We start from the raw sequence: 20,566 nt of genomic DNA, 5'->3' as shown, positions 1-20,566 counted from the left end.
GCATCGCCGTCCATTGACTTAACATGGGACACAGCAAAATTCCAACTTTGACCTTGTGCATAGAGGTGTTGCGAGATTCTGGCGGGTATACGGCGCACACGGGCGTGTACCTGAACGTGTTTGCCATAAAATGCTGGGAAGAAAACCACCTCTTCCTTGGCTCGTTTTCCCGCCATTCGCGATCGCGCAAAAAGTGTCCGAAACCCCGTTGACTTAACATGGGGAAAATGGAATCGCACGTGCCACGTGCCACAAGATTCTGGCGGGTATACAGCGCACACTGGCGTGTACCTGAACGTGTTTGCCATAAAATGCTGGGAAGAAAACCACCTCCTTCTTGGCTCGTTTTCCCGCTATTGGCGATCGCGCAAAAAGTGTCCAAAACCCCATTGACTTAACATGGGGAAAATGGAATCGCACGTGCCACGCGCAAAAGACTTTTTAGCGAGTAGCGACCGATGCCATCAGGTAGATCGCCTCCGGGAGCCCATACACTGAACTTTTTACGACGATTGTACATTTCGTCTAGGCTGCGACCAAGATGTCTCGATTCGCTGCCAGACTTGCAAAACATAGCCCGGAGACGGACCGCTCCGGTTGTTTTTCAATAGAAAAACACAATTCTAACGAATAGTGTTTGTCTTTTCAAACAACCTGCGGTTATGCTGCAATGCTAGTTTGATTATGGTCTTACTTGGTGTCTCTAGCTCCCGACCAACCACCTAGCAACATGAATCAAAGCTGTAAACAGCCAACGTTTGTCTCAGATGCGCAGTGAAATTTACTAAATTTCATAGAGGCAAACCCTACTGCTAAAACCCGCGAGACCTGTACCTTGTTGATTCCATATGGCACATTAACCTTCCAGGCGGTAGGGAGGGGGACATTTTTTTTGCCCCCTTTCGTTTTTTCGATATATCTCGAGAACCGCTGCGCTGATCATCATCAAACTTTCAGTACAGTAAGAAGGGATGATGCTACCCTACAAAAATTACCGCAAGTCAATCGCCCAAGCGGCTGCTGAGATATGAGCCTCTCTAAATCACTACTTTTGCAACACAGCTTGAACACCCTTGACTTTTCACGTGGCACGTGGCACGACGGTCATTGAGGTGTATCAAAAGTAGTCAATTACGGGGTAGAAGGGATGGGGCTACCCAGCAAAAAAGACCACAGGCCAATCGGTCCAGCGGTTACTGAGATATAAGCCTCTCAAAAGCGTTACAGGCCGGGCCGGGCCGGGCCGGGCCGGGCCGGGCCGCTCATACTGAGATTTTTCCGTTATATTGAAAAGACTCGCTTCGCTCGCTGTGCTCGCTCGCTCGTAACAACCTAACCCTAAAGAATCAGTGCGAGTATGGCACAAAGACAAGAAAAGCCCTGGTATTGAATTTGTAACCGATGCCAATCTTATCAAAACTCGTTCTTTTTCTTATTCTTATCGGCCCTCACTAGCAAAGCAACATACACGCTGCATATCACCGTAAATGCTACAATGCTTCTTAGATTATGGTTTTTCTTGGTGTCTCTAGCTCCCTAGCAACCACCTAGCAACATGAATCAAAGCTGTAAACAACCAACGTTTGTCTCAGATGCGCAATTTTTTTTAGAATACCGTAATCAGTTATCGTACTGAGATTTGTAATCAATTGCGCAGACCAGAATGACTTTAACTTAAGATGACTTTTTGTGAAACTAACATTGATTGCCTCCCTATTTTTCGGAAAAAAATATACGCTGAAAGAATCGGTCGCTTCGACAGCGATGGTACAGTGCGGCGGCATCTCACTCACCGTGTCTATCTTGGTCTCGTCCCAGTCTTCTAACAAACCAAGCACAAACAACAGTTCCAATGCAGTGATAGAGCAATGATCAGTGTAACGAACTGCATAGATGTGTGTAAATACGTCAATCCGAGTAATGTATGCGCCTCTATTGAAATTGACAGCACAATTATTAACCGTAACCGTCAAATTCCTAATTCCTGAAGCAAAGTAAGCAACTTCATCTGCATTTTCTATTCTTCAAACAGCGCGTGACCTTGTTCACCTGGTCAGTTTCTATTTTTGGGTTGCAGACGCCTCGCGATTCAGGTGCAGTGCTTGCAATAAGAATAATAATAATGCCGTTTATTTCACAGCAATCAGTAACGAGTGCGAAGCATGGGCGGAGCTCCCTATACAGTTTTGAATAAACCTAGCCATTTAGTTATTTTTGGTTTACCTATATGTGTTCTTCGGGCACGGAGCCCGTTTATTGGGGGGGGGGGGGGCACGCTGAAAGCTATTTTGCCATATTTCAAAACTTGTTTCAGAAGCAAATTGCTTGGATTGAAGACACCTGAAGTTAAACTGACGTGTTGTGTGTGTTGCTGGCATCTTAGCTAAACATTCCTTTTTCCTCGCTAGATGGCAGAAGTGTCAGACGCCTGAATGCATGCTGTGCCGCATTGCTGCTTCTGACTTAAGTAGCGCTTGAATGCATACTGTTCCGCAATACCACACACAAACCCAGCGAAATTGCTCATATGAAGATATCATGTCATATCATATCATATGAAGAAACCATCATCAGAACCATATCATGCTACCTTTCTATGGTACTGGGCTACTGTTGAGCGCTATCGGCCCAGCTGGTGTCGCTGATTGTCCCAGCAATGTCCCAACAATGCTGGCGAATTTGATTTATCATAATCTTTACCAGGCTTTGTGACGCTGCGCGTGGTATAGTTCTCTTACCACACACAAAAAAACTGGTAGGTAAAACTCGTCGGAATGGCCCAAAATATCATAAATGACTTCATCTTACAGGAACGAGATAATGGTTGCATTGTGTTCAGCTCGTGAAGGCACATCGAATGATATGCATGATGACCTTGAGGTCACATGACCTAAAGTCAGCCTTTGACCTTAACCTTTTGAGGTCAACTCATATATGATTCAATGCAAATTGACGAGAGGATCGCGATATTGCCATTAGTTGGTTGCTATCACGATGTTGCCAAGCGAACAAACGTCACTTTGACTTTTGCATGCACTCAGAAAACACTTTGAGAACATTTTTGAATAAGGGCTCATATGAGTGCCAAAACAGGGCTCAAATCTGTATGATTTTAAAATCGGGATCAGTTAGGCGCCCTTTTCGGGCTCAAAGTACATTAGCCCCGAAAGCGGCATCAGTTCGTCTTCCTTTTCGGGCTCAATTCGAGCTGCGTTTTAGGGCTCCATACGACATTCCGCCATTCCGTCTTTTGCTGTTTTCAGTGCCATGTGTTGGTGTACCTACCGCCGTGATTTCAAAATGAATGGTAAGTTATTAGTTATCAGTTATCGCTATCTTTTAGAAAAAAATCAAGATGTTGATGCTCATGCCATTTTAATCCCTTATCAATTAAAATTGTGGTGGCATTTGTTCAGAAAAGGTCTGATCTACAATTGTGGCGCCGTTGATACGAATACGCACGGGTTTGATTATTCGTTTTTCTTGTATTTGCGCCACATGAAAGCATCATATCTGGATTCAGGATGTCAAATAGTGTAAGAATGTGCAAAAATTTTGTCTGGTTCTTCGTGATGATGTGATTGAAGCGATGCTTTCAAGGGTAGGTAAGGATTTTGTTACTTGTTCATAATGGTTATCTTGATGCTCAACTAAAATTAATCCTAACCTTGCCTACTAACCTATTAAGTTAAACTTAGTACCAATACCTACCAACCTACAACCTATTTGGATCTTTCATATACTTATAACATGCTGCTGCTTCTGCTAACATGCTGCGGAATGCTGGTTGACATGATGGAATGCTGGTATGACAGTGTTCCATGTTTCAGAATTTTAGGTGAATAACCATACATGATGGGGAAAATGTTTTCATCCTAAAAATATGACAAGTGGCTTTATTTCATCTTTGCTAAAAAAATATGTCAAAAGTTTGATTCAACAGCCAGCTGCCAGGTTACGCATGACTTGACAGTTGATGCATCTACTCTACATCATTTCATTTCAGATCCTGTGAAGGTTCTGACAAAATCTGAGGTAAAAATGGCATTATGCAGTTTTGCGGAAAGACTAAATCTATCTCATTTTGTCTTCAGATTTTTTTTTATTGGGACACCCAATTGAAATCCAATTTTAGAACACTGTGACACCATGCCTGTGTGCCAAGTAAGAGGAAGGGTCTACAAGTATACATCAAGATAACCAATTATGGACAAGTTCAGACTTGAGTCATGAGCTCTTATTTGTGGTTACAATACCTTCAACTGCATGATTTTGCACAACTTCCATACAGGCATCCAGACTGGAAAAGGTTCAAGTCCATACTTATTCTGGTGCTTGAATATGGCAGTTCAAAGATGGAAGGCATATGATGCTACAAAATGAAAAAAAAAATAATTCAACTTACAAAAAATAGGTATTCATATCTATCCTAAACTAAACTAACCTAAACTTACCTAACCTAATCCAACCCAACCCAACCACCCCAACCAGCCCAGCCCAGCCCAGCCCAACCCAGCCCAGCCCAGCCCAGCCCAGCCCAGCCCAGCCCAGCCCAGCCCAGCCCAGCCCAGCCCAGCCCAGCCCAGCCCAGCCCAGCCCAGCCCAGCCCAACCCAACCCAAAACCTACAGTCTAAAACCTAGAGCTAAAACCTGCAGCCCAAACTGGAAAACATCCATATGGTACGCCGGACGCCCGTGAAGCCGTCATGCGCCGAAGTTCGGCGCAAGCTATTTTGCAATTTGCGCTGAAATTTCTGCATTATTTGCGCAAGGTTAGTGCCCTTTTGCGTCAAAATTAAGCCACTTATACAAAAAGCACGTTTACATCTGCTGGCCAAGGTTTTATAAACCAGACAGAACGCTCTGGGCCTTAACCACTCCTGACTCCCATGTTTGAGCGTCCAAATTAGTTGATGTTTCCATGGAAGCTGAATACCACAATACGTGTAGCGCACTGTAGCATCGTGCCGTGAAATAAGGCTCGGGACGGAAGTTCCGGGGTCACAAAAATTGGTGTGGCGGTGTTGTCGCGGCTGGCGGGCGCCAGCAAGGGGTTTAAGTTTACGACACCACTCTTGTTTCAGGAGAGGTGTCAGCGATTCGAGACTACTTGGGCATGCGGGCAGCGGGGTCGGCGTGGCTGCCTGCGGCTGCGGCCACACATCTTGGCGTCCTGGAGGCGGAGATGCTGATGGTGGCATGAGTCATCACTGGCTGCCCGATTTCCATGCTCCAAGACTCGCCGTGAGGGCCGAGGCGGGCGTCGTGCCGATGGATAGATGAGGAGGGATGCGCTGGCATCGCGCCTACTGGCGAAGGCGCTCTCCCTCCCGTCGAAGGACCCGCCGCGTTGTGGCGGAAGCCCCCCCCCCCCAACCGTGACTGAAGTCAGTGACCGGCTGGAGAGAGCGCGGGGGAGCGGTGTGGGACCACTGGAGTGGCGCTGCCCGCCGAGGCGCGCCTATCCACGAGACTGCCCCCGTAGACGCCAACAGACGGCGTCACCGTCCACCTGGACCGGCTGCCGATCGGGGCGTCCGCGACAGCGAGGAGGAGTGCTGCGGAGGCGTGCCTGGGAGCGCTCCCCCAGCGTGCGACGTGGGCCTGGGTCGACGGGTCTGCGACCGGGGGAGTAATAGGAAGGCGGCGCTGGGGTCCTCACCGAGCACCCAGACAGTACAACATTGGTACTGCGGGAGGCGGCGGGGAGGATTTGCTCCAGTTACCGATCTGAGATGGTGGCGCTCAAGACGGCAAAGCAACATCTCCTGGAGCACCCGTCCTTCGAGGAAGACCCCATAATCATTTGCTCCGACTCGCAGGCGTCGCTGGCGACGCCACGAGGTGGACAAGTGGCCCAGACACCACCCCCCCCCCCCTCATCCCCTAGGTGCCGCCATCTGGGAGTATATGATGGCCCTAGTGGCTGTAGGGGGCCGAAGAATCCACCATAGAAGGAGGGCGGCGATAGCCCGATTAAGCTGGGCGTCCAGTGGAGCCTCGGCTCTATCATGGGCATTGGGCAAGGACTCTGCGAGCACCCCCGTCTCCTCCATCTTCGACGGCACTCCAGTCAGAAAGCTGTCCCCACCCGAGTTTCCCAGCAGCATGGGCCACATGAAACCGAACAGCGCCGAGCCGCTCGACGCTGAGGACCAGGCGAGAGTAACAGTGAAAAGGTGAAACGCTCGAAACGGCGCGCGCCGCCGGCCGAGGGCGCCGAGCCGGCCCAGGCCGGCTGCGGGTCAAACAGAAGCCGTTTCCGCGGCGGCCGCCCAGTGACAGCGACTCGGACTGACGTCGAGGCACCGCTGCCGCCTCCGCCGACCAACCCGCCGCCAAGCAAGGGCAGTTTGAAGGCGGCTGCGCCGGTGAAGGTGGCGCGGCCTGGCAGGGGCCGCGGCCGGCCCACTCCCAGCTACCCGTCCCGCGAGGTGCTCAGTACCACCGACTCGTCCGATTCTGAGGCAGCGCCGTCGGCGGGCCGCCGCCAGCAGTGACGACGACCGGCTGGCGGCGTTCGCGCGGGACTTGTCCGACTCCTGGTACTCGGACTTGCCGCCCAAACTGGACGCCGGCGGCGTGAGCACCAGCAACGCCAATAAAAAGTCCACCTTCATCCGGCTCTTCTCGCACCGTGTCAAAAGGACTACGCCGCGCTGCCGGCCGGCCAACTCGAATGAGCGCAGCGAAGGGCACACGACCCCGACGGCGACACTGGCGCCTCCCGCCGCGCCGCTGCCGGCGTTGCTGGCAACGCCGATCCAGGCCCATCGATTTCTACTGTTTTGTTGCCTACGTGCCGCTGCCGCCGCTCAGCCAGCACAATGGCGTGCCGGTGTTGCGCTGTCGAATCGAAAAGCGGCTCGTGCAGCGGCCGGACGGGTGCGGCTCGCGCGATGAGCCGCCGCCGCACACCGAGCTGCGCCGCGCGGACGTGAAGGTGGAGCTGGCAGCGGCCTGCTCAGTCCCCTCGACGGCGTCGACCGGCTCTCCGGCGATTTGCGGTCAGAAACGCCGCCGCTTCTGGGACCAAGGTGTCAGAGCGCGGCGCTGCCCGTGAGACGTTAAGCTAGCACAGGCAATGTCGTCTGCACTCCTTGCAGTTCATGTTGAATACACAACCATGTTGCGAAGTAATAGGCGCCGGGTTTTTCAGTTCATAGAACTTTTTCCCTGGCTATTACACCCCACAACCGAACACTGACACCTTGCGCAAGTATGACTGTGTGTATGAATGTTAATAAATACATGAACCAATGTTGTGTTTTCGGTTCCAGTACCTTCTTTGGGCACCTCGGCAACAAGTAAGTAATCCGTTAGCTTTGCCACACCTAAGATAGGCTCCCACGTTGTTATTTGCTCCCGGGTTAACATAAACCGGTTTAACGTAACTTTTGCATCCCGGCCAAAATTGCCGGTTAACTGACCCACCGCTCGAGACTGGCGCTAGGCTGGCCGAGCAAAAAAAAAGTTTGTCCGCGGCTTCGTCTTATTCGCAGCTGCTGGACACGGGGGAGGGGGGAGGAGGGGCTGCATCGGACGAAAAGCGGGCTCTGGTATTAACTGGATTTTTTGCCAGCTGGCGCCGTATGGTGGCGCTAGCAGAGCTTCTTACATATCAATGCTAGATATAAAAGAATGAATATTTACCAATCAATTTTTCATTTAAAGCCATTTGAAATATTTATGTCCATCCTACTACCGCGCTTAGGTATATCTAAAATTAAATACCTTTCGTGCGTCGCCAGCTGGCCAGCCAGCTGACGCAATCCAGCTTTTACCAAAGCCCCGAAAAGCGATGACGTGAGCCCTAATATTGGCTTCACCACACAATTTGAGCCCTCAAACTGGAATCAGGTGAGCTCGAAAATGGGGATCAGGCTGAAAACTGGTATCATAGTGAGACTAGTTTTAGAGCTTGACACCGATAATGGGTACTGACTGAGCTCTGTTTCTGCGATCAATGATACCGATTTAAGGGATCGTATGAGCCCATGTGGCGCTAGCTCAGAAAGTATTCTCGAAATGTGCTGTCTGTTTTGAATATGGTACATTAGCCCGAAAACTGGTCTCTGAGCCCGAAAATCGGGACACTGTTTTCTCAGTGTGGCACCCTACTAACCAGCCTCTTGCGATTTGCCGAATTTGAGTGCAATCGGCCCAGACGTTCCTGAAAACTAAAAACGTTATCCCACACGTGCGCAGGTGCAACCTGGGTCCCAATTGACTTGTGCACGGCACTCTATTCGCCGGTTTCTAGCGGTGTACCAATTTTGAGCTCAATCGACCTGGCCGTTTTCAAGATCTGGAAGCGACCCCTACACATGCGCATGTGCAGCTGCACCCCAACAGAGACACATGAAAATACATACTAACTGACTTGTGCACGGCACCCTACTAACCAGTCTCTAGCGGTATGCCAAATTTGAGCACAGTCGGCCCAGCCGTTCTTGAGATCTGGAAGCGTCAGCCTGCACGTGCGCACGTGCATAACGGGTCCCATCTGACTTGTGCACGGCACCCTACTAACCAGCCTCTAGCGGTGTGCCAAGTTTGATCACAATCGGCCCAGCCGTTCTCGAGATCTGAAAGCGTCACCCTGACCGTGTGCACGTGCAGCGGCACCCCAACCGTGACACATGGAAATGCATTGCGCGGCAGGTGCCTACAACCATGCCAAGTACCAGCGCAATCGGCAAACTAACTACAGAGTTATTAGACTTGTTACCGAACTGACACGTCTTCGTTTTGCATGTGGCACGTGCATTAGGGGTCACCCATACGCATCGAGAACAGCACACTACGTGAAAGAAAGGAAGAAGCTATCCCACACAAGAGACCGCGAGTGAATCGGTCCAGTGGTTGCAGAGATATAAGGTTTGTAAAGGCACCCCACAGGCGGCCTACTGCTAATATTTAGCAATAATCAGTGTCGCATCCGCACACGGGAGGTGTCGCCGTCACCTGTTCGTATACTCTAATGTGGTTGGGTTCAAGTCACAGTCGAGCCCTGCTTTTTTTACAACTTTTCTTAAAAACGGCACATCGTGCAGTGACGTTCTATACATCAGTGGAAAGAGCATCGAAAGTTGTATATTTTATTAACTTTTCACTTTGGTATATCTGCAACGTTAAAAGTTATTAAGCAACAAAGACGCTTCCATTGACTTTCCATGTTAAAAATTTTAATTTTCAAATGAACTTTATAAGGAAAAATGACTTATGCCAGCTTAACGAAGCATAACGGCATGTACTATGCTCTTTCCTCTACAAGATATAAGAGTTTGGGCGAAATCTATCTCTAAAATTTTGTACAAAGATCGAATGAAAATGTCTCTGCAAAGTCTCGACATCACCGTCCATTGACTTAACATGGGATACAGCAAAATTCCAACTTTGACTTCGTGCAAAGACACGTTCCGAGATTCTGAGGGGTATACAGTGCACACTAGCGTGTACCCAAACGTGTTTGCCATAAAATGCTGGGAAGAAAACCACCTCCTTCTTGGCTCGTTTTTCCGCCATTGGCAATGGCGCAAAAAGTGTCCAAAACCCCGTTCACTTAACATGGGGAAAATGGAATCGCACGTGCCACGCGCAAAAGACTTTTTAGCGAGTAGCGACCGGTGCCATCAGGTAGATCGCCTCCGGGAGCCCATACACTGAACTTTTTACGAAGATTGTACATTTCGTCTAGGCTGCGACCAAGATGTCTCGATTCGCTGCCAGACTTGCAAAACATAGCCCGGACAACGACCGCTCCGGTTGTTTTTCAATAGAAAAACACAATTCTAACGAATAGTGTTTGTCTTTTCAAACAACCTGCGGTTATGTTGTATGCGTTCTTACTCGTACCAGCATCTGCGATGCCGGGCTCCGCATCGCGGGACCGCAGGTTGTTTAAGCAAGCACCTCTGTACCGCCCGCCGCAAAACGCAAAACCGCAAAACTCGCAAAACGCACGCTCAAAACGCAACGCAAAAGCCGCAAAAAAACAATCGCCTGCAGGCACAAAACCGCAGAAAAAAAACGCAAAAAAAGCCGCAAAAACGCCCGTCCGCCGCAAAACGCAAACACCGCAAAAAACGCAAATACCACCGCCACAAAAATTGCCCGCATCGCCCGCCGCCAAAGGCAAAACGCCGCAAAACGCGGCCGCCCGCCTAAAACCGCAACACCGCAAATAACGCCCGGCCGCCGGCGACCGCAAAACCCCGCAAAAAACGGCCGCCCGCCGCAAACTACAAAACGCCGCAAAAAAAAACATCCGCCCGCCGCAAACCGCCGCTAAAACGGCCGCCCGCCGCCAAACGCAAACACCACAAAACACCCGCATCGCCCGCCCGCCCGCCGCCAAACACAAAAAAAACGCAAAAAAACGCAAACACCGCCGTAAAAAACGCCCGCAACGCCCGCCCGCCCGCCGCCAACCGCTAAACGCCGCAAAAAAACGGCCGCCCGCCGCCAAACAAAAACACCGCAAAAAACGCAAAAAACGGCCGCCCGCCGCCAAACGCAAACACCGAAAAACGCAAACACCGCCGCAAAAACGCCCGCCGTAGGCAAAACGCAAACGCTGACGCATTAAGACAAATATGGCGCCCTGCGGCAAATGTGGTGCATTCATATCTACTGTTTAAGCAGCCATCCCTTAATTACAGCGCATCCTAATCGTCCAATGTTCGACACAAAATAACGCACATTCTGCACTTTGTGGCAAAAATGGCGCATTGAGACAAACGTGGCGCACTGCAACAAACGTGCCGCATTCGTTCATGTCGCTTAACAATTCATCAACCCACCAAATTCTAGTCCAATCGGACTTAAACTGACAAAGTTATGTACATTTGAATATTTCACTATAAAATATATCCGCAACGGAGGTGCCCAAATTTGCACGTGTGCCACGTGATCGCCGGTGGTGTAAGCAGGACTTGTCTCCTCACTGATTGCACCATTTCAGTATTCCTGGCTTGTGCTGTTTTCGTGCTATAAGGCCACAAATCGGCAAACATACGATAATCTGGGAGGTACACGACTCAAACACGTGGCCACGTGGCACGTGCCGGACCTCTGATAGTTTCACCGTTCACGCCACGTGATGACCCATCGACGTGGCCATCAGCATGTAAAAAATGACCCCGGCCGGTGTCACCGTCTCTGAACAGTGGACGGGTAAACTCGAAAACGGGAAAATTTAGGGAAATTTCACCTTTCGAATATATAATTTCCCCAGAATTTTGAATTTTTCATTTTACAAAAAATCCGAGATAGCAGTTTTTTAGGCCCCTTCATTCTGTGCCTACACCCGTTTTCAGATCGACCTTATCATAAAATCTGACGGCCTGACGGCCATTTCCCCCATTCCTTGCGTTTCACATTGTTGGTGTAATTAAGCACCAAAATTGACCCCGTGCCACGGCACGTGCAATAGCACGTGCGCCACGCGACCACTGGTGCAACAAGCTGGACTCATCTGCTCACCGGCTGCACTGATTTGGTGTCGCTAGGTGGAGTGGTTTCCACGCCATAGGACCCCGAGTAGGCCAATGTCGGATTTTCCCGGAGGTTACCCCATCAAACACGCTTGCACGTGGCACGTGCTTTTCAATCGCCCCATATCTGACCCATACCATGTGGTAGCCGACACCCCGGGGCACAACATATTGGAACATTTTCAAAATCTAACGTGGAAATTTTTTGCAAAATCGATTTGAAAATAATTTTTCGAATTCGCCATAGGCTTAACATGGGGTAACTGTTTGTGACGATTACCCGAAATTTTGTCAATTATATTTTAAATAATTACCACCGTCAGTTGGGGTGCCAGCCCGAGATCCGACCCTAAAAATATCAGCAAATATAATTGACGAAATTTTTCGCAAATCGCATTTTAAATTTTTCCCCATGTTAACCCTATGGGGAAAATGCACGTGCCGATTACAAACTCGTGCAACTCAAGTTAACGAATTCTGACGGGTATACGGCGCCCACAGGCGTGTACCTGAACGTGTCGGTCATAAAATGGTATGCAGCAAACCATACCTTGATCGGCGATTTTTTCCGCTATTCGCGATCGCGCAAAAAGTGTCCAAAACCCCGTTGACTTACTATGGGAAAAATGGAATTGCACGTGCCACGCGCAAAAGATTTCTGAGCGAGTAGCGACCGATGCCATCAGGTAGATCACCTCCGGAAGCCCATACCCTGAAATTTTTACGAAGATTGAGCGATTCGTTTAGGCCTGACCCAAGTTGCCCCAATCTCAGGCCAAGTATGCAAAACATAGCCCGGAGAAGGACCGCTCCGGTTGTTTTTCAATAGAAAAACACAATTCTAACGAATAGTGTTTGTCAATGAAGAAACAACCTGCGGTTACCTGTACATGCCGCCTGCGCGATAAAACTTCCTGCACTTGTCGACTAGATAGCCTATTATGTCCCTCCCGGCGTGGCAACGGCAGAGCTTACCAGCATCTGCGATGCTGGGCTCCGCATCGCGGGACCGCAGGTTGTTTGAGCAAGCACCTTTGAAAACGCAGCAAAAACTCCCGCCGCCAAACGACAGGATGAGCCTTGCACGTGCAGATCGGAGTGGGTGTGCTACGAACTGACGTGCACTGCACTCAACTAACCGGTCTCTAGCGGTGTGCCAAATTTGAGTGCAATCGACCCGGCCGTTTTCGAGATCTGGAAGCGACACCCTGCACGTGCGCACGTGCAAAATGGTCCCATCTGACTTTTGCACGGCACCCTATTCGCCGGTCTCTAGCGGTGTACCAAATTTAAGCTCATCCAGCCTGGCCGTTCTCGAGATCTGAAAACGTCACCCTGCACGTGCGCACGTGGAAACTGGGTCCCATCTGACTTGTGCACGGCACCCTACTCGCCGAGCCCTAACGGTGTGCCAAGTTTGATCGCAATCGGCCCAGCCGTTCTCGAGATCTGGAAGCGTCACCCTGCCCGTGCGCACGTGCAGCGGCACCCCAACCGTGACACATGGAAATGCATTGCGGGGCGGGTGCCTACATCCATGGCAAGGATCAGCGCAATCGGCAAAATAACTACAGAGTTATTACACTTGCTACCGAACTGACACCTCTTCGTTTTGCACGTGGCACGTGCATTAGGGGTCACCCATACGCATCGAGAACAGCACACTACGTGTAAGAAAGGAAGAAGCTATCCCACACAAAAGACCACGAGTGAATTGGTCCAGTGGTTGCAGAGATATAAGGTTTGTGAAGGCACCCCACAGGCGGCCTACTGCTAATATTTAGCAATAATCAGTGTCGCATCCGCACACGGGAGGTATCGCCGTCACCTGTTCGTATACTCTAACGTGGTTGGGTTCAAGTCACAGTCGAGCCCTGCTTTTTTACAGCTTTTCTTAAAAACGGCACATCGTACAGTGACGTTCTATACATTGTTGGAAAGAGCATCGAAAGTTGTATATTTTATTAACTTTTCACTTTGATACATCTGCAACGTAAAAAGTTATTAAGCGACAAAGACGCTCCCATTGAGTTTCCATGTTAAAAAATTTAAATTTCAAATTAACTTTATTAGAAAAAACGATTTCTGCCAGCTTAACGAAGCATACCAGCATGTACTATGCTCCTTTCTCTACAAGATATAAGAGTTTGGGCGAAATCTATCTCTAAAATTTTGTAAAAAGATCGAATGAAAATGTCTCTGCAAAGTCTCGACATCGCCGTCCATTGACTTAACATGGGACACAGCAAAATTCCAACTTTGACCTCGTGCAAAGACACGTTCCGAGATTCTGAGGGGTATACAGCGCACACTGACGTGTACCCAAACGTGTTTGCCATAAAATGCTGGGAAGAAAACCACCTCCTTCTTGGCTCGTTTTCCCGCCATTTGCGATCGCGCAAAAAGTGTCCAAAACCCCATTGACTTAACATGGGCGAAAATTGAAACGCACGTGCCACGTGCCACGAGGTTTTAAGCGAGTAGCGACCGATGCCATCAGGTAGATCGCCTCCGGGAGCCCATACACTGAACTTTTTACGAAGATTGTACATTTCGTCTAGGCTGCGACCAAGATGTCTCGATTCGCTGCCAGACTTGCAAAACATAGCCCGGAGAACGACCGCTCCGGTTGTTTTTCAATAGAAAAACACAATTCTAACGAATAGTGTTTGTCTTTTCAAACAACCTGCGGTTATAGAAGAATGCGCGGATGGTATAGGGATGTATTTCGCAGCATTAGTCGCTCGCTCGTCTCTCCGGAATCCATCGCACTAGTTCGGCGTGTCCGTTGGTTCGTGTGCTAGCTCAGCGCCATCTCTGCGCCACTGACGGCAGCTCCGTCTGTCTGTCTGTGTGGCGTTTCAGTGTCTGGACGGACGGATATACACGCGTACCCAGATAGGCGAGCCGACGGGCACCGCTCTGACGTCGCTGTACAAAATCTCGGCCAGCCACCGCGACTACAAGCCGCCGCCGGGTCTGCGCCAAAAGTACCCCAGCACCGAGGGATACCGAGAGCCGTGGAAAACCGTGCTCTGCGTGAGTGGTCGGACGGGCGCCGACTCCGATCAGTGCTCATTTATCATTAGTCTGTCCTTGAATCAGGGGCGTCGCCACGGATTTTTGAGTGGGGGGGTCGGGTTTCTAGTCTTCACCCGATGGGTAGGGGTGTTTTTTTTTTGCCACACTTCCCAGTTTTGTGCGTGCGTATGTGCATGTGTGCGCGTGTAACAAAGCGGCGCGCAGCGCCGCGAAATTTGGTATAACCTATTAGGTAGGTATACCTACCTACATCACTTGCGTAAAAATTATCACTGGTCACTTAAGGTCAAGTCGCCATGTCAAGTTCAGTTATACGGTATACCTCTATCAAACTTTCCCCTCTCGCCATTCTTGTAGCTTTTCTCCCATAACTTCGAAATTTGGTACACTGTATACCTAATGTATGGGGTTATACGTGTCAGCAATTCATGATTCTGAGGATTTACATCTATGATCTGGAGGCAGGTCAAATACGTGACCTCATCATTAGAAAATAATGAGAAATTATAAAAAGCACGAATGCCTCCTGCTTTGAAAAAGTTCGTCAGAAGCGCAAAATATCTTTGGAGCCATGACAAATCAGCTCATCATTGCCAGGGACAGGGTGCAACTTATGGAGAGTGATGACTCGAAAGGTCATTAGTGGAAATGTCCATCGATGGCCACCAGCATTTTTTTTTTCTACAACTTTTGACGAAGACGCGGTAGAGCGATGACAGCACCTGTAAGGTGTTCATAGTTCAGCTCAACAACACGGATCCATTCATATGCAGCAGGAGGTCCTTTTTCAATCAGGACATAACGTTGACCTGAGGTCGTTTTAACGTTAATTCTGAATGGTCAAATTTTAACTCATGTGACGCGTCTCAAAGAGATAAACACAGTGGTGACAAGACAACATATGTAAATACCATACAAACTCACGGAATCTAAAGTTATTGCAAAGCAAATGTTTCGGCAGAATCTGTCCAGTTAGCTGTTTGCCTTCTATGGGCAAAACATAGACCTGAGATGAAATCTTACCCGAAGCTAGCGAAAGAGCGTTGAAAGAGCTATCAAATATGTTTTCTGCTTCACTGTAGCCCTTCTATTGGTGGGCTTCCAGTCGCTAACGTATAACGTATACTAAAGTAACGCTGATGTATGCTTTCGACCCCTGATCGATCTAGAGGTTTGCGGAAAAAAAGAGCATGCTGCCCGTGACGAGAGAAAGCCGATGATACCCATTTATGTACAAGGTTTCGGGTCATCTCAGGACTCAGGTCATCGCCAATACGTAGGGAAACTCGGGACCTGCTAGAACTTTGCGAATGTAAGTTGTGATGGTTTTTCGAGGTTCTGATTACGAATGTTATCTTAGTTTTGAACGAAGATGATGACTCCATGCATTTGGGGTAGATCAGGTCAGGTCAGGTCAGATCGACCAGTACCTAATAGTGGATGACCATCACCGATTGCTTCCTAACATGTTATACATATGTATAAGCAACACAACTACTTCTTAAATGTTCAGATGGGCGCTAAGTTCAAAATCAGCTCCAAAAACTATCCTATACCTAAATTAAAAGCATGTTATGAAAAAGTGAACCAAGGTCATCTTTATTTGAATCAGGGATATCGATTTATTTTTAAGTAGGTGATTAACACGAGCGCACCGGAAGTTTCGTTGCAATCGGCTCCTTTTGCGCGACTTCTTTGCGAAAGCCCGAGACGGTTTCATCTGACTCCCTTTCCCCTACATGTGCACTGTACAGTCTGTCTTAAAAGTACCGCGCAAAGTGACGGTGGATCCATCGAGCCTGACTGAGGAAGGGCGTGCTAAATTTGGGTCACCGAAGCAATTGACATCCTCGTCCATTCCTTAGGTCAATTGGTCGGTGACTTTCAAATTAAAACAGACCCTTTCTCGGTCAGGCTTGATGGATCCACCGCCACTTTGCGCGGTACTTTTAAGACAGACTGTACAGCTAGTTGTGACGATAGCCATGGGGCTGAGGCTAGTTTGTAGTTTTGTAGTTAGGTACTGATCCGACGAATCGACTGCGACCATTTTTTTAAACGATCAGACGAACGCTCGGGGCAGTTTTGGCGCGTCCAATCCTTTGAGGGATAAAAAGGTACTAGAATGGTGGCTACTTAAAAATGTTGTTGTGCTGGTGTTCCCCGCCCACAGCTAATTGAACTTTAGGTAATTGGCTAATTGGCTTTAGGGAGCTCTTGAAGCGATTCTGAATCTGATGTATTTGTTGGTGTTGCTGACGCCTGCTTCACTGACATAAAAGCTAAAAAAACATACTCAGCATCGCAAAAAGTGGGGGGTCGACACCCCCAGTTTTCCAGAGTGGGGGGGTCACGACCCCCCCGACCCCCCCGTCGGCGACGCCCCTGCCTTGAATGACTAAGATTATCAGCTAATGGACATGCGCCATAGTTCGGTGGGTTAATTCAGTGGAAAAGTACCATTTTCTGCAGCAGCTTTCTGCCATTTCATGAAATCTTTTTAGCTGTCGGCTATTGACAGCTGAAATGTAATTTGTCAATATCAGTTTTGGAGCTCAGCTTTTGATTCAATATCGTGTTTCTGCAGTTCCGTCTCAGACCTGTCAATTCCCCCAGTGGAGTGTGGCAGCTCGATGTAGGCGAAAGGCGCTCGGGATACCTAGAGTGACCGAAAGACCGGCCATTTCGCTTTTGGTAACTTGTCGAAAGTCACCCTGTGGCTACCTTTATGTCGTGTCTGGTCACGGAACTGTCCGTGACTTTTCTTTCATATGGCCGCTCCGCTCCGTTCAGTGCCGTGACGATACCACGGCCGCTCGGTGTTCTGCAGCGCTGGTGCGGTAGCTCCAAGCCCTCGGAGCAGTGCAGCAGCGGTCGGTGCGGGGGCAGTCCTGCGCCGTCCGACCCCGGCCTGCCCCTCTACACCGTCATCGGAATGTACACGGACAGCAGTCGAGAGAACGACCCGCGCTGCTCGCCGTGCCTGCCCGGCAACCAGATAGTGGCCGTACCGCCGCCGCCAGTACGTCTATCTAGTCGCTAGGGCTTTCACCTTAGGGTAAACCTTTATGCATTTGCCGGTGCAGCCTCCAGGTCATTGGCGTCTCGCTGGCACCAGCATGTCTGCACAATCGTCCCTAGTAAGTACAGAGGCCAAAGCTGAACTCTGAAGATGCTCGAAACTTTTATGAGGAAACAAAATGCTGTTTATACATGACTTTACGCGCAACATATCAGTAATTATCATATATCTTGACAAGTCATGATCAAACGACTGATCATTGTCGGCTGAATTCTCCAAGTCACTCCCCGGTTGCCTCAGTTGGGCTCTGTTATCGGGGCTTCTCAAGCCACAATCATTATCACCACACCACCACAACCAGTACTACGAACACTACAATCACAAGCACTACCACTACGAGTACCCCGTCCCCCACTAACACTACCACTAGTCACTACCACAACCACCGCCACCTATCGCCTGGACGCTCCCGGCCATCCCGTGCCACCGGACCGGTCGATGGCAGCCTCGGGCAGATTCTCACCGAGTTAATGAAGTCAGCGTGATTAGTCGATGCGCCGCACGGTGTATGCGTGCGTGCAGTGAGGGAGGGGAGAGGAAGGGCGGGGTTGTCGGGAGGGACGTCTGTTCACAAAATCTATCATGGCTAGAGATAACACGTGACAAGAAATATTAAAGCTACGTTTTCTGAGCGTGAACAATGTTTGCCTTCCTAGCTTTATACGATCACCATAGATGACATAATTCATGCTTTCTATGGTATGACACAAAACAAATTCAGCAAACTTAATGTTAAGCACGAAACGAATACAAGACAAAGATTAAAAAAGACGTCGGACGAATCAGTGCTAGCGTAATTTTAACTCTTCGCATGGCATAATGTGCATACTGCATAGATACATTGGAGCTAAAAGACCTCCTAGTTGAATGCATTTATGAGCAAAGCGAGTTGGATAACGAGTGAATGCACCTATCGGCGAGTAAATGGATGTATTTGCGCTCCCGCTGTCCATTCCGTGCCACAAATGGGTCGGGGGTACCGGCTGATGGGACGGCTGGCCTGCCATCATCAATCCATGAACAACCAGGTTGAAAGCTGGCTCACTTGAGACGGCGAGGGATGCCTGCTTCAGTCAGTTCCTAAAGAAAAGCTCATTATTCAATTTAAAAATATTACATTACAAACATGTACTAATTGTGTTGCCGTCATCGGAATTGATGTTATTTTGAATTTCAAAAGTAGTGCAATGTGCATACTCAAAATTGAGCTTGTGTAATAACTTCGTCCGTCTCATCAATCCGACGTTATGCACTGTGTTACTCCCGTCAGGTCGACCAGGACCGACTAGGGCCCGTGTGTCCCACTCAGCGGAGCAACCTGGAGCCAGTGAGGACCCCCGCCTGGAGCGAATCCATCACACGCTACGATTTCAAGAGTCCACACGGACCGGCTACCGTAGCCAAGCGGGGTCAGTGGTGATTTCATGGATTCATATACATTAGATAGTGTTTTGCGTATAAACATCATCTAAATAAGAACGCATAGTTCCCTGATTTGGCATTTTGCCGTTCGTGGTAGAGTTCCGTCTCTCGCCGGCTGTGTAAGTTCTGACGGTGTTTCCTTACGTTGTCACAGCGGAGAAGCAGAGCTACTACCAGCGCTTCATGGCAGACATGTGTGCGTCGGCGCACATCCTAGACCGAGTGGCCGAGTTTGGCAGTCTGGGTGGCAGCATCACCCAGTACCAGGACGACTTTTGCCAACGGCTGCCCTCGCAGGAACTCCAGGACAGATACAGGTCGGTGTTGGAGTATCAAGGACAGATACACGTCAGTGTGGGGGTATCCAGGACAGACACACGCCAGTGTTGGGGTATCAAGGATAGATACACATCAGTGTTGGGGTATCAAGGACAGATACACGTCAGTGTGAGAGTGTCTAAGACATAACAGGTTGGTGTCGGGGTATCAAGGACAGATGCACGTCAGTGTGAGAGTGTCTAAGACATATACAGGTTGGTGTCGGGGTATCAAGGACACAGTGTGAGAGTGTCTAAGACATATACAGGTTGGTGTGGGGTATCAAGGACAGATAGGTACACGTCAGTGTGAGAGTGTCTAAGACATATACAGGTTGGTGTGGGGCATCAAGGACAGATACAGATCTGAGTGTACAGGGGATCCAGGACAAACCCAATTGAAGATCAGTCTGGGAGCCTTAGGATGGAACCAGGCCAGACCAGTGATGTCCAGAGCAGATCAATGGCATTACGGCTATACCGAACTCCAAAACAAAGGTAAGTATAGAACAAATGCGAACATCATAATGCAGCCACCACCAGAAAGGGTAAGTACCTTTACCTCAGAGCGATCGCACTATGAGTCGTGTTACTTACTGTTATGACCTTCACCGTTACGCCTCATGCTGCATTGTTTGTAGCGCGTGAACCCAGAGCCGCTTTGAGTTTGAGCTGATGTTTTCTCGTCCACAGAATCCTGGTGGGCTGTCCTCCACTGACCGGAAACAACGTGCTGTCACCATACTCCACGTGCGGCAAGTCCTGCAACATCTGAGCACGTGCAGCTGGCAACATCCGAGCTCATTGCTCCGCGAAACGCCCCGCTCCCTTCCCGCCAACACAGAGCAGTCGCCTTATGATTGTGACCGACGAACGACTAAATACACAGGAGTTGGTTGCCACAACCGTCGACAGGGTGTTTATTGCAGCGTGGTTACATGAGCACTCACGAAATCCCAGTTTGAGCCTCTCCGGAGAAAGACCTATACAGAAAACAAGGAAAACTCTATTCATTACGATAGCAAGCAACACAGGCTTTCCATTGATACAGGTGAAATTGAACAAGGCCCTAAAACAGGATTGAATATCATCGCTTCACGCTTGTATGGAATATAGCTTGTACACATACATAGCTTTCCCTTTTCGATTTACAACAACAATGGCAGCTTTAGAAACAATAACGAGTGTGCACGCTGAATATGTC

At 49.2% G+C, this 20,566-nt stretch overlaps 1 protein-coding gene across 1 annotated transcript in view; it reads left to right on the top strand.

Moving 5' to 3' along the window:
- LOC122366470 overlaps positions 1–20,274 on the top strand; it is an 86,190-nt gene extending 65,916 nt beyond the window's left edge. Inside the window, exons 3-7 of the mRNA XM_043338773.1 lie at positions 14,365–14,538; positions 17,372–17,563; positions 18,894–19,032; positions 19,200–19,362; positions 20,056–20,274. Coding sequence (XP_043194708.1) covers positions 14,365–14,538; positions 17,372–17,563; positions 18,894–19,032; positions 19,200–19,362; positions 20,056–20,137 — 750 coding nt within the window. The 3' untranslated portion in view covers positions 20,138–20,274. The remainder of the gene's footprint in view (positions 1–14,364; positions 14,539–17,371; positions 17,564–18,893; positions 19,033–19,199; positions 19,363–20,055) is intronic.
- Positions 20,275–20,566: the final 292 nt, after the last annotated feature.

The sequence above is a fragment of the Amphibalanus amphitrite genome, unplaced genomic scaffold (genome assembly GCF_019059575.1).
Source record: "Amphibalanus amphitrite isolate SeventyFive unplaced genomic scaffold, NRLGWU_Aamphi_draft 000809F_arrow, whole genome shotgun sequence".
NCBI lineage: Eukaryota > Metazoa > Arthropoda > Thecostraca > Balanomorpha > Balanidae > Amphibalanus > Amphibalanus amphitrite.
This window is presented reverse-complemented; position numbering and strand designations above follow the sequence as displayed.